At 42.8% G+C, this 14,375-nt stretch overlaps 1 protein-coding gene across 2 annotated transcripts in view; it reads left to right on the top strand.

The window, feature by feature from the left end:
- The first annotated feature begins 982 nt into the window (after positions 1 to 982).
- Positions 983 to 14,375, top strand: part of FOXN3 (forkhead box N3) — a 144,385-nt gene continuing 130,992 nt past the window's right edge. For both annotated transcript variants that reach the window (XM_009885650.1, XM_009885649.1), the window contains exon 1: positions 983 to 1,525. In XM_009885650.1, the coding sequence (XP_009883952.1) occupies positions 983 to 1,525 (543 nt within the window). The remainder of the gene's footprint in view (positions 1,526 to 14,375) is intronic.

Genomic DNA, 14,375 nt, shown 5'->3' with positions numbered 1-14,375 from the left:
TTACTTTATGGAGAAGCTAAGGGAGCCTGTCTCCTGCTTCTGAAGTGGAATTGTTGGGCTCCTGTCTGCTGCTTTTGAGTTGGGCAGGTGCCCAACTTCACCCAGTTTCTGAAGGGCTTACGTCCTCCCAATAATGTATTACTGCCCACAGGTATCCCTCCCCCTCCTGCCCCGGGTCCCGCTGGTGCAGTATCCTCTGCAGCTCGTCCCACCTCTCCCGGGGGCCACTGTTGAACATCACAGAGGTCTTTTCTGACTCTGTTTTCTACCATGTCTGAAATACAGTTCAGCTTATGTTAAAATCTTCTCTGTTTACATACATTTTAAAGTGCTCTATTCCTCTGGCGCTTGTTTCCCTGTGTCTTGGCCCTGGTCCCAAAACTACTGTGCTTTGCTTTGCCTCCTCCCTTCTCCCACCCTTGCTGGTTTTGAAGTTCTGCTGTCGTTTCTGAGTGTTGTTGCAACTGTGACTGTAGTCAGATTGGATGCTTGTCTGCCTCAGCCTTTAGCCAGAGTGATTTTAATCGTGGTGCTGTTGTATTGTCCTCAAAAGCAAAACAGCTGTACTTAATCTGAAGCAACTGGCCTTAAGCCCCTCTATTTTTTTTATTTTATTTATTTATTTTAGTTTACATGCTTATTAAAGTGATACAATCGGAGTATTCAATGATTTGATACAGACATTCATCATTAAAGGGACAAGTCTTTGGGATTTCCTGTGTGAGGCTTCATTTACATGCAGAACTGAGGTGTATCAGGATTATCACCTTATTCCATCGACTGAAATTTCTTCCCTTCTCCTGACTTCAGATTATTTTACTCAGCAGTTGTGGATGAGTGTTCATGTGAGTCTGTCATTTTTAATATGGAGTGACCAGTTAGGGAAAAGCTGTCAAAATGTTACGCAGTATCATGAGCTAACTTGTCTCTCTGTTTCTTTCTCCCCTTCTTTTGGATTGCTCTCCCAGGAATTGCTGTCTAAATGGGTCCAGTCATGCCTCCCAGTAAGAAGCCAGAGGGCTCAGGAATTAGCGTTCCTAGTGGATTGAGCCAACGTTACCAAGATAGCGATTTATCAAAGGCACTTCACGATGACGAGGACCTAGATTTCTCTTTGCCTGCCATCAGATTAGATAAAGGGGCCATGGAAGATGAAGAACTAACTAATTTGAACTGGTTACACGAAAGCAAGAACTTGCTGAAAAGCTTTGGGGACTCGGTGTTAAGGAGCGTTAGCCCCGTTCAGGACATTGGTGATGACACGCCACCATCTCCTGCCCACTCTGACATGCCCTACGATGCCAAGCAGAACCCCAACTGCAAACCTCCTTATTCCTTTAGCTGCCTCATATTTATGGCCATTGAGGACTCGCCAACCAAAAGACTGCCCGTAAAGGATATATACAACTGGATCTTGGAACACTTTCCCTATTTTGCAAATGCACCCACTGGATGGAAAAATTCTGTGAGACATAATCTGTCCTTGAATAAGTGTTTTAAGAAAGTGGACAAAGACAGAAGTCAGGTAAGTTTGGAACTGTGGAAACCTGTCTGCCTCTGAAAATATTCACCTGCTAATCCCAGAATGTGTCTGTAACAATGAAAGGCAGAATATGCAATGCTGTCCCTGGTAACATAGTTCATTAAATTCAGAGAGCAAACATTTCTTTAGCATGTCTCATTCTGATTTTATTAAATTCATTGTCTAGACATCTGTAAGAAAGTACTCTGTGTGTGTGTTTTTTCTTTTCCCCCCAGCTGGTGTCTTCATGCATAGTGGTTAAATATTGTTTTTAGTTATCATGCTGTGGTAATGGTTTCCAGCTATACTAGATGAATGTAATCATGTTATAAATAGGCTGCTTGCTGTTCTTGGCTTATACAAATGTATAGTGAAAGGGTATGCCTTATGTAAGAGTCCATCGCTTTTTCCCTAGTCTGTGTTGTAATCTGAAAAAACTTTTCTTTCTTTTAAACAAACAGAAGTAGTTCTGAATTTTGGTGATGGAGCTTCGTTCCATTTCAAGCAGATTTTGGAGAAACTCTTCAAAGAGAGGAGGCAGGTCTGGTGCCAAAGGGGTGAAAGTTACCATTCACTAAAATGTCAGTCATTCTCTCCCTGGGCTTCTGTGACTGGTGCGGTGGCAGAAGCCTGGGGAGCACATTTGCGCTTTCGGATCTATGTTGTCACCTGGTTTCATTGCTGAAGCCTCAGTGGCGTCTGCAGGAAGAGTCTGTGTGCGAGGGAATGGGGAAGCAAGCCGAGCAGTGGAGGCAGTCCTTTGCATAGCCTGCTATCGTGTCAGCCTGATGGGGACCAGGTATCAGTTTCCAAAGGGGACCGTCTCAAGGAGCAGTGGTCTGGATGAATCTTTGGCAAAGTACTAGTATACTGATAAAAATATCAGCTTGCAGATTAATTTCACAGGCCTTCTCACAGGTTAGGGAAATAAATAGCAGGTAAAATCACATCACTGACAGTCTGTCTCTAAAATTGGCTGAAGATCAGAAAGTGGACACTTTCTCCTGGTAGAAACAATAGAAGCGCTCAACTGTTGTATTTCAGGGAAGTAAATGCTGTGATTGTCTTGTAACTTGGTTACCCTGAAACTAGACTTCTGTTGGTGGTGCTGTTCTCCCTATTTTGTGTGTGATTTAACTTTAAATGCTGTGGAATAGGAGCTCAAGTAGCTCTGGAGGAAGAGTCATATGTTCTGCTAAACTAGCAACTTTTCATTTTGGATTCCTTAACTTTCTTTTCTCTGGAGCTTTCCTTTTTCAATCGATTGAAACTTATCTTCTTTTTTTTTTTCCTTTTTTTTAAATACTATTCCTTAGAATCCACTGTCTGCACATTGCTGATCACACACTGTATGTTGGTATTTTTATGAATTAGTTGCTCTGAAAGATTGTGTGTGAGATTAAAAAACCTGTTCCTGAACTGGATCTTGTTTTGTGTAAAGCAGAGTCTTAAAGTCTTGTTTGGAAGTGAGACTGTAATAACAAGTGCCACACCAGACTTTTATGATCCTGTCCCAAACCATAAGAAACTTTCACACAATATGTTTAAAAAAAAAACAACCCCCAAAATATTGTAACGGGCAAGGCATGTGTTTAAGGTTGCCGTTTGTGTTTTGTTCTATCCCTCTTCCTCTGTTTACAAGTTGACTATTTAGATTACAGCTTCCTTCCTATGAGGAACTTGTCTTCATGCCTATCTGTCAAATATCCGGCAGTCTGCTGAGCTCGTATGAACAATACCACGACGTGCTGCTTCTCCACAGGGAAGTGGCAGAGCACAATGCATGACTAGTCACCTACGTCTCGAATCCGTGATTAGAGCCATGGTTACATAGCTAGACAACAAGGTGTGGTGGGAGGCCTTGCCTTTATGAATAATGAGGTGGGGTTTTTATTCATTCCTGGAAAATCCCAGGTTATGAGAAAAAATTTCTTCCATCTCCTGGAGATGCTAATAACTGCAGCTAGCCAGTATTAAGGTGAATGAGTTGAGAATCTCAAACATGAAATGCAGCAAGGCAGGTCGTTTAAATCCCCTGCTGGTTTTTTTTTTTTTTTTTCCCTCATGTCCTGGCCAATGGATGTGGCAGACAGAGTCCCAAGCACAGAATTGGCGGTTGATCAGAGTTGCTGAATCAGGTGCTTGATAGCCAATTGCGGACTTGAAGAGCAGTAAACATCAACTGATGGCTTTGGAAATACCTTTGTGTGTGTGCATGCATGCATCCACTTGGGGTTGATTTGAGTACCTTGCAGCAAGCATCTCTGCTGCTCTGAGGAAGGTGCCTATCTAAAGGGTTCTCTGGTTTGGGGCTGGGTAAGGTGGGGGACTCTCCTCTATAAGGAGTTGCTTCATGCCATTTCTTCTCCTTTGCAGCCACATACTGCAAATTGCAGGTTTGGAGTCTGCCCGTCTTACTGATTTTATGTGGGGAAAGAAAAAAGCGTTTAGGAAATGGCATGTTATAAAATGCTAACAAGATAGGCTCTGAAACATGTACAGTATGGGGGGAAGGAGTTAATCAGTGCTGGGAATTGCAGGCATTTGCCAGTTGATGTGCATTGACACACTGTGAAAAGCTAGAAGCTTTTCCTCTCATGGTTGTGCTTTCCAGTGTTTGTTTGTGTAGCCTTTCAGTAATCGGTTTTCTAAAAAAAGTTCTGCTGAACACTTGATTCTTTTTTGAATTCCCTCTGCATAGTAGTTTTCTCAATCTTGGGTTCCACTAATTTATATTCATGGGGCTAAATACGTATTTAAAGTAGGCAGCTTTTTCTGCCTGCATGTGAACGCTTGGGTTTCCTGATGGGAGATCCTTGTAACAGTTTAAAAAAAAAAAAAAAAAAAAAAGACTTGCAGGCTGCATCACTTGAGTTTTTGACTTGCTCTGTCCTGGTGCTTTTAGGTCTGGTGTGGAATGCTGGGAAAAGACATTTTTCTCCCTGGATTTGTTTATGCACTGCTGCTATTTCACTTCAGCTGCAATGCCATCAGGCTTACCTGGCGAGCCGACAGAGTGACTATTCATGTAACTTTGCGATGAGGCTGATCTCCGGGATCGAGAGACAGAGAGCTGGGCTGAAGAAGGGAAAATGCTGAGCCCTTGATTGTACAAACCTCTTTGCATTGAGCTCAGCAGTTTAATAATAGTTGGCCAGAGTATGAAGTATCACATGATGGGGAGTAGATGAGGAGTTCCCTGGCTTTGTTTATACTGCTGGACCTGTGAATTCAGTCATTCAGATTAATCCTATTGTGAACGTACAGATCTAAATGTCCTCTAGTGTGTGTCCCATTTAGTACAGCCTGTTAGCCCATGACTTCCCTGACTTCCCTACCATCTGGTCCTTGGCTATAGAGAGGAATTTTTCTTGTATATGTGTCTCCATAGCAACGAGTTTGCAGTTGATATGGAAAGTAAGCAGTTGCCCTAGCAACGGAGTTACTGATGTGGCAGCTTCCCTGCTTGCAGGGAAAGGGCTAAGCTAGTTCAGACGCATTATGTAGGTTTGCTGTAATTATAGCTGCGCCCACTAGTGCTGCTCTAGCTGAGGGTCTGTTGAAAAATTTTGTTAGAAGCCCTATTTCCGCCCCCCACCCCCCTTGAAGATTTATTAGATTTATTTTATTCATGTAGGGATTCCTGCTTTGAACAAAGGCTGGTAGGATTGTATTTTCAGGGCATGAGATATGTCTGTGCCTTCTATGAATGCAAACTTTCTACATTGTTATTATCAAATGAGTGGATGAGGGGAAAGGATGTTTGACCCCCGTTGGCTTCTCTGCAATTTTTTTGTCTCAGTGAACATCCCGTGGTTATAGAAGCTGGGGCTCTCATTCCATGCTCCTTTCTGCTATTCTGCCATCTTTTCCCCGGTCTGTGCTTCTTCGGGCATCCATCCTATCAAGAGGGTTCCTCTTTGTGTCTGCTCTGTGTTGTCTGAGATAGGGAGACACACGCATGCTCCTGGCTGTGCGCATGCTGAAGAAATTCAAATCTCTTAAAGGTTTGTTTGGCACTCATGCTGAGGGATGTCTTAATAAAAATGTAATGAGGGTAAAGGATATGTTTATGGGGACAGGAGAAGAAAATTCTCTTCGCTTGATGTGGAAGTTATTCTTAGAAGTACATGGTCCATAACTGGGTCATGGAGATCCAGCCAGGCTCCTCCTCCGTCTGGAGCACGCTCTGAGATCTGAGGACTCCCAAGTGGTCCTTGGGCTCTGTGAGAGCCGGCATCCAACTTGTCCTTGTCTAATGTACTGCCTCTCGTAAGCGCTCTGCCAGGGCACCTGACAAGAGCCGTGGGGGACCCTTTGGACGCAGGAGACTTTTCAGGAGTCCCTCCTGCCAGCGTCTTTCCTCTGATGTGGTAATGTCTGGGCTTTTGACAGGTAAAGCCCTGCAGAAAGATAAGCGCTAGCTGGAGTGAGAGGAAAAGGAGCCTGCTTGTTCTTGGTTAAAATCTCCTAATCCAATCTGCATATACACAAAGGCGAGGGATCCTGTCCTCCCTCTTTTAACATTATTATTATTTGAGAATATTTCACAGGAGTGTGAAAGCTCAGTGGCACTCTGGGGATAGGAATGTTCTCTTCCATTTTTAATATTGTTATCACCTAGACTGACCCAAATAACAGAAGTGTCAGAATTTTACTGCATTTATAACATCTGATGGAGCTAAAGTGTCAAAAAAGCCCAACCAAAAAACACCCCAAAACCAAACAGCAAACCCCCTCAGATTCATGTTACAGACTTCAGATGACATTGACTCCATTAATAAAATAATGTCCTAAATAAGCTGATCCAGCTGTTAATTTCCCAAATTGTTAAAAAGAGATGTTGTGTTTTTAAACCGGAATTCGTCAAGTTTAATTGGAAATCCATTTTCTTATACCCCAGTCTGTCATACTAAAAAGCTGTCTAGTATCAGAAATTTTCTTCTCAATTTGGTATTTAGAGAAATAAGGGTCATCTCATTCCAGAGCAATCATAAGTCTCTAGAACCATACTGTAATATGGGGTTTCCAGATACTGGATGATTTATGGAGAGCTTTTCTTGAACCCTTTCAGTTTTTTTGAAGTGCAAACCCAAGAAATTATGCTGAATATTTAAATAATAGATTTCCTAAAGCTGTGTGTGGAAATAACATGCTTCCGTTTCACTGGCTTCCAGCTGGTTGATTTTACATCAGAGCTTACTCTTCGCAGTGGTGTCTGCCTGTATTAACTGGTTTAGAGCTGTACAAAGCATAATCATTTCTTTTTCAAGTAATGATGAAGAGCTGGCGATATCTGGAGAGTCCTCTGAACCTTATATCTGAGGTATTTACACGATCTTGTTCTTAGTTAAGATAGCCCATGGGCAGGCGCCCTGCCGGGTAACTGGGGCGTTAGTTGCACATTGACAGGCTATTGACCTATCGAAGGGGATTGACTGCTTAGGTTAAACAAACTGGAATAACTGGCCATGTCTGTACTCCTAACCCACAGCAAAGCTGATACGAAGTGTATTAAGCAGCACCAAAAGAGCCTGGAGAGGAAAGCAGGAGTGAGCCACTCTTTACCCGTTGAGCTTGGGCTGCGGTGGGGTTGATGAGTCTGTTTTTCAGCCATGCTCATAGCTCCCTTGCTCCTCGCTGTTTGCTTCAACACCTTTCTGGTGCATGAATTTTTGCATTTCCCTGACAAACCACGGATCTGGCCAGAGATCTGATCCAGCGGGATTTTTATCTTTCCCTCTTTTTTTTTAATTCTTGAGTTGTTTTTCAGCTTAATTCCCTGATTCAGGTCACAGTGCAGTCCAACAAACAGTTGTGCCAAGATGATGAAGGGAGTAGAAATAATGGGGAGGCTGGGGAATACCTCCAGTTGGGATTGCTGGGGAGGCAAGCCATTCCAGATGGAAGAAAGGCCTAGTGGAGACTGGGAGCTGCAGGGAGAGTTGGTGCCGGATGGCTTGGTGGGCTAATGGATGTGGTTCCTACCACAAGGTAAAGGCGAGGATGAAATAAGAAAACAAGTTTAAATTCAGTGGGAGGCTTTCTTCTGCAGGAGTTGTTTTCCCTGGGAGCAAGACCATACTATTTGTTTTTCAAGTGACCTGTGTTAGTGGCTCTTTGTGGTGTTTTACAGCTGATTTAAAGTGATCAAAGTCTGGGTTGCCACCATCAGGCATGGTCCCTGGCCACCTGGTCCCTTTGCTGGGGGACTGAACTGATCCAGGGCTGTGTTGCCAGCCCCTCTTGAGCTCATACTGGCACGTGTGTCACCACCACACCATGAATGGGCTGAAAACTATTTGTGTTTATTTTTGTTTGGGTTATTTTTCAGTAGGTGAATTTAGTTGAATTCATTTTTAGCTCCCTGCTCAGCTCACGGTCACTGTGGTCAGAGGAGCACCAGTGTCAGCACAGGCTGTGGACTCAGCTCTGTTTAATCTGGCACGAAACCGTGCCTGCGGCGTTCAGCCAGCTCAGTGCCGACCCGGCGGCCGCAGGAGGAGGTGGGGAAGGGAAGGGGCAAGGGATGCTCTTACCTTCGAGAGCACAGACTGTGCTTAAATCGCCGGGGCTGCTTGTATATTCAGTTAGATACATGCTCAGTGCTTGGTTGGGCCCATAGGACATGGGTGAAATGGTCCTAAGAAAACTGTGCAGGGTTGTGTGTGCACACTCGCATGTATGTTTTCTCAGCATTGCAAGGTTTGTCCCTTTCTGTTGCCCAAATTTCTTCATATTGGCAGTAGGGGTGGCTCTGAGTGGAGCTGTGCTGTGGATAATCTGAAAAGCTGTTATGGAAAAGGGAAAGTTGTCCATAAAATCAGTTGTCGGGCTTTTCCGTGCTGCTGTCTTTGTCCTCGTCACCAGCTAGGTTTCTTCCTAATTGTCAGAGAGCTAACGAACTGCTGTTGTCACTGCCAGCAAAGGAAGCACGGAACCTGGGGCCACGCTCTGGTTTGAGCCCAGGAGGCCTTGCTGATGATGGGGTTGGAGTATGTACGTACACAGGAGCCCTTTACATATCCATTAACCAATGCTGGCCTGTGAGGGATCACCATGAGGCTCCTGTGGCGGTAGGCAAGACGTGCCCCTAAGCAGCAGGGCCACAATGGTGGCTGTGCTACCTCCGGCTGTGGCTGAACATCAGATGAGCTGGGCTTGCTGGTCTGGCCGAGTGTGCACTTTTCTGTCTCGAACTTCAATTCTTCAACAAAACATCAAAGAATCCATTTTAATTACAAAATATGTGTCCCTTAGACTTCCTCCTTCCTTTCCTAAAAGGGAAGTGAAGTATTTTACGTTGGCTGAAAGAGCACAGCAAATTGTGCTACGTGGCTGCTTCTCCTGGGTGAAGACCTTGTGAAAAAGCATTTAAAACGCTTGATCGTAATTGAACAGTTGAAAATAGTTGAGGAGTTGAAAATACTCTTCAGGCAGCCTGAAGTAGCCATTGAGTTGCTGGAGAAGCTTCCCTTCCTCACTCTGGTTGCAGGCAGTTGCTGCATCCCACTCGCTGACCCAGGCAGGTGAACCCTTGGCTCACTCCTGCAGCAGCTCTGCGTTCCCAGTAAAGTCATTTGGATGACTGGCACGGTGGGGTCTGAGGAGCAGTCTCCAGGCTGCTCTTACCTGCTCCTTCTGCATTATTTTCAGTTAATCGCTGTCTCTTCATCATAAATCTAGTTAAAACAAATGAATTGTTTGGGGTAACACAAGCTGGATTGCTTACGAAAAAGGGACCCAGTGTGACTCTATTTTTAATTTAGTTTGTTGGTATTTGTGTGTTGGTCAGTGGTGGCATAGCATATAGAACTAATTGATTTCTGTTATTTCAAGACCAGGCAGACCATTGGTAGATGAGGTCATGGTGCAAGCACCATACGTAGCTATAACAAAGCAATATGTTATGCTGCAGTTAGTCTTGTGAACACAGATTTGCTTAAAAAAAAAAAAAGCCCACGTGGCTGCCTCTGGTTAAGTTTGTAAGCATCGAGGGAAAGACTGTGCTGCATGCTTATATGTATTTCTTAAGCTAATAAAAGATTTCTGTCTTTGAGTATTTGCTTTTATCTTTTGCTTCGTAATCTGGTATTTTGAACCAGTATAAGTCGAGTCTCCTGTCTTCTAGGCAAAGGAAGATACTGAAGAAAGTTTGCTTTAGTGAGAAACATATGAATCTTGCTGGTTTTCTGGTACTTCTGGTTTAAGTCAGTTTGTTATTAAGTAGTTTAAGAACAATGAGATTTTGCTTTCTTCAGAAGTAGCAACTGGCTTGTTATGATTCGGTATTTAAGTTTTGGTCTCAAGGAAAAAAATGTTTAATTTAGCTTCCTAACATCTGTCATTTGATCTAATTCCCAGTTAGTTTCAGTCCCTCTCCTAACCATTCCCCACCTGCTCCAGTATCTCAGAGCTGGCCAAAAGCAGGGTACGCACACAGCACCAGAACTGGGAAATTATTACAGGTGGACTAGGGGAGAGAGGAGGTGCCACCATTGCCTGTCTGGCAGTGCTTAATTGGCAAGAAGCAGAGAAACAGTCAGTCATTCAGGTGCACTTATGAATCCCAGATCTTTGATGCTTGTGCTCTTGACGTCTTTCAAGCTGAAATGGATCCTGTATGTCTGCTTGAAGGTTTATATCAGTCTTATATCTTAGTTTTTTCTTACTTAATTCCTGTGTGTTTTCTCTGGTTTGGAAGAATTCAGGCAGAGAAGCTATACCATACGTTTTCTTTAATTGTGGAGACAAATGCGTCTTTTGTGAAGGAGCAGAAATGTTGCTGTTGGACAGTGGCCCTGTGGATGGCTGCTGGGGCACTCGCTGTTCAGCACAGTCTGGCTGGCTTGGGACTAACTGGCTTCGTAGGTGAGGGCAAGGAGCACTTTCCTCGACCGCGCTGCTTTTAGCGAGAGATTCCCGAGATATTTTCTCTTTGAGCAAAATTAGTGTCCGGGATTGAAGTTCACAGTGATTCTCACCTTTAATTACACAAGGGAGTGCATAATGCCTTGGCTCTGCCATGTCATCCTGTCTGTGATTCTTCTTAGCCTGCCTTCAGATCTTACTTACCAAGTGCCTGAGGCTGCTGAGATGCCTGGTAGTTGAGATCCTGTGCCCGTATCGCTGCTGTGTCTGGTCATAGAATCATAGAATGGTTTAGGTTGGAAAGGACCTTAAAGATCGTCGAGTTCTACCCTCCCTGCCGTGGCAGGGACACCTCCCACTAGACAAGGTTGCCCAAGGCCATGTCCAGCCTGGCCTTGAACACCTCCAGGGTTGGGGCCTCAACAACATCATCATCTAGTGCAGATTATTACACTGGCAATAAAACTGCGGTTATCTTTTCTCTAGAATAAACACATTTATAACAGTCTGAGTGCCAACAAGATTTATCTACTTGCTGGCAACTCAACTTGCTTCTACAAAGTCCTAAATTTCTTGTAGCTGTAAGTGGTGTCAGACTCATCAGTGATAGAGGTCATGTAAGATAAGCAATAGTAGGGAGGAAGAAGGGGAGTGACCTTCCTACTCTGGCATATACTTTTTTTTCCTCCTGAATTTTTGGTAGGTCACTATTGGCCCTTCGTAGCCTGGAATGTTAGTTGTTTTCTTCCACCAGTTTGGACTTCTGACTTCCAAGGGGCTGCTTTTGATTTACTGTTGAGTAAACAACAGCAGAACTGGGACTGAGGGCTGTGGAAAGTAGCAGTTGTGGCCATAATTGATGCCTCTGGATCTTACTCAGTTATCCATAACAGTAATTTTGGAGACAGTCCATTTTAATTCGTTAGTTATGTTCTTCAAATTCCGTTCTGGGTGTTATGGAAACTTTGTCGTGGAAGCTGATGTAGGAATTTGTGAGAGGACTCATTCCAAGGATCTTAAATGTGAATGGGTTTTACCTTGCCACAGTTGAAAAGAAACCAAATTGCTGCCCTTAGACAGTGACTTAAGATCCCAAAACACTATCTACAGCATGCTGAATTGCTATATTTCGTGGCAGCAGTGAACAGTAGCAATTTACCACGAGCTGAGTACTATCAGGATTTTGAAACGCTGGTGTAACTTGCTGAGGCGACTGTTGGTAAGCAGAAGAATGAACTGGCTTCTGTATGGGGAAGTCTCAATGGCATGGAAAAGGATCTATGGCAGTACATGGAGCAGAAACTTACTGATGGGGTTTTGCATAAGAGAATCTAGTTGAATGCTGAATTCATACTCGTTCAAGCTACGAGCAGAAAACTAGGCACTGCTCCAGAGCTATATTTATGAGATCCTGAAGCTGCCTACTGTGGGAGGGGACTCACTGAGATGAGACAACTATTGTAAATGTTTTTCTGAGTTTACAGTTGGAAAAAAAAATATGCCTACAGTGGAACTTGCAGGGGCTGCAGGGGTTAATGCAAGACTAGGGTTAGGTACTCAGATACTTTATCTCAAGCTTTCACTTACATATTTTTCTCTCTTTTTCTCGACCTTTAGGGTGGAGAGTGGGAACACATCTCTTCTGTGTGTGTGTTCCAGTAAAAGTAGGGAAATCGTTTGTGAAATGCTCTGGTTTTATATTAGGGGCAGGGCAATAAACACCATTAAGGTTAAGTGACACAGAAAGTAGTAACTGTAGCAGTTTTGCAATTAGATATGTTTTCTTTAAATTGTTGGGGAGAACTAAATAGTTCTTGCATGGTTCATCTTTAGGAATAAATTCCTTGCGACCCTTCCTGCAGTGCTTTAGGACTAAGGAGCTGTGGATGCATAGTGTAAGTAATGCGTTGGCTCGCCCGCATAGCTAAGCTGGGAAGGAAGAAATGCATGGTGTGCACGGGAAATGCAGGTTTTCAGTCTTTAGTTGGGAGAGAGAGTCAGGATGTGGCCGAGGTGGCTGGGAATCAGACAAATGCTGACGTTTTTAGCGTTGCATGGTTTGTCTTGAAGCAGTCAGATGAACTTGTCCAAAATGGGTTTTCCTGTTTTGGCAATTAACGTAATGCATTTATTGTTACATAATTACCTTGTTGCACTAATTTATTTGGGTTTTCTCTCTTTTACCTACCTTCCCTACAGATGAATATTTTCCCCCCTTGGTGCTCAGGGTTAAATATACAAACCTTGCTGTTGTAAAAGAGGGTAGTTTTGGTTTTTACAATTTTATATTGAGTTCTAATACTTTCTAGACTTTTGGCTGCACATCGGAGAAAGAGGAAAGAAGCTATTATAGAGACAAATTGCACAGAAGACTCAGTACAGTGCTAGCTTCCAGCTATTGAGATAAATGGGATTTTATTGCTCAGGCTGTACCGCCTTTTCTGCTTAAATTCATTTATTTTTGTATCTCTCTGTATATATGTGTGTGTGTCTGTGTATAAAAACATATAAAAGCATTTACATAGTCATATTGTTTTTTAGATCATCCAAATGCTTTCAAGGTAAAATGGGAGCAAAAGGTAGTATGGATTTGGGTTGTCACACAAAGCTTTTTCTCTACTTGCATCTCTGTGTTAGGAAAACAAGATGCTGTCATAGTGGTACATTTCTGCAAAATTTCCTTAGGACAGATGTGTTCTATTGCCATAACTGGTTACCGATTAGTCTAAACAGATCACTCTAAGAGTCTAACTAACCTGAAACATCTCTCTTGCTTTTTTCAGAACAAACAAGCACTTAAAATTTAGTAAAACACCTCTGCTTTGACGTAATTTTTTTGTTCTTTCAGGTTTTGCTAAAACACCTGTAAGACTTCACTAGTGGCCTTTTTGGGCAGCACTGCTTTTGTTCAGAGGAATAAAGTTCCTTGGCTTAGCAAGCCTGCTTTGATGTGTCATTTGCTGTTGGCTTTTAGAGCTGAGTAATTTTGAATTTGGAAAAGCAGAAATGTAATTATGACCCTTTCCATTAAGAGACAAGCTTTTCTGTCATTCTTGTTTGAGAAAAAAATACAAAATTTTCATTTAGAAACCTTTGATTTTAATTTGTAGTATTGAAATTGTAGGAAAGATCTTGCTTGCTCATCCTGGTTTTCTGCTGACTAGAAAAAAATAGGAAAATGTCCTCCCCACAAGCTAAAATACTTGCATTATTTTAGTTTCAAAGTAAACATGCTTATGAGCTAACCACTTTTGCTAATTACCATCTGCTCCTTCATCAGCACTTGAGTCCCACTCACCCTCCAGTGTCTACTATGCCAAAAATGTGTTTGCCTGGGCTTGAGCTGACGGGACAAGAGTCCGTGTCTTAATTATGTTAGAATTATCCACTTGTGTGCCACATCAACTTTGATTTATTTCCTTTGCAATTTATAAAACAAGGTTCGCAAACTTGTTGGATTTGCACTCTGAATCTTTAATTTAGACACGCATTAAAAAGGGAAGAATTTGCTTCATCAGTAAACTCTTGTTTTTTCCTCTTTTGACTATCTGTCGCTCTGTGTCGTTTGGCATCAGGTTAAACAATAAAACGGTTCTAGAGCTGGTTTAAATAGCTTTTCAATCCACACCATGTGTAGCCTCAGCCTTCTCGCACTGTGTACAGGGATGTGCTTTTGTTTGGAAAGGGAGGGAATTCTGTAATTGCCCAAATAAATTCTCCGTTTGTGTTGCATGGCTTTTAAGTTAGACCAAGTAATGTTAGTATCTAGGTGTGTCTGCATGTAATAATATGGATGGATATGATAAGGAGGGTGTGGGGGGCTATTTATATAGAGATTTGAGCCTTAGAAGTTATGAAATTGGCTTAAAAATCACAATGTCATTTAAAATAATAGGGGAGGGTGTGTGTGTCTTTATTTTAGAGCCTTTAAGATATTTTACAGGCTCTTTGACAGAAATGAAGACAGCTGGATGCATTTTGG

The sequence above is a fragment of the Charadrius vociferus genome, unplaced genomic scaffold, assembly GCF_000708025.1.
Source record: "Charadrius vociferus isolate BGI_N301 unplaced genomic scaffold, ASM70802v2 scaffold875, whole genome shotgun sequence".
Lineage (NCBI taxonomy): Eukaryota > Metazoa > Chordata > Aves > Charadriiformes > Charadriidae > Charadrius > Charadrius vociferus.
The sequence above is the reverse complement of the archived record's forward strand: the minus strand, read 5'-3'. Positions and strand labels throughout refer to the sequence as shown.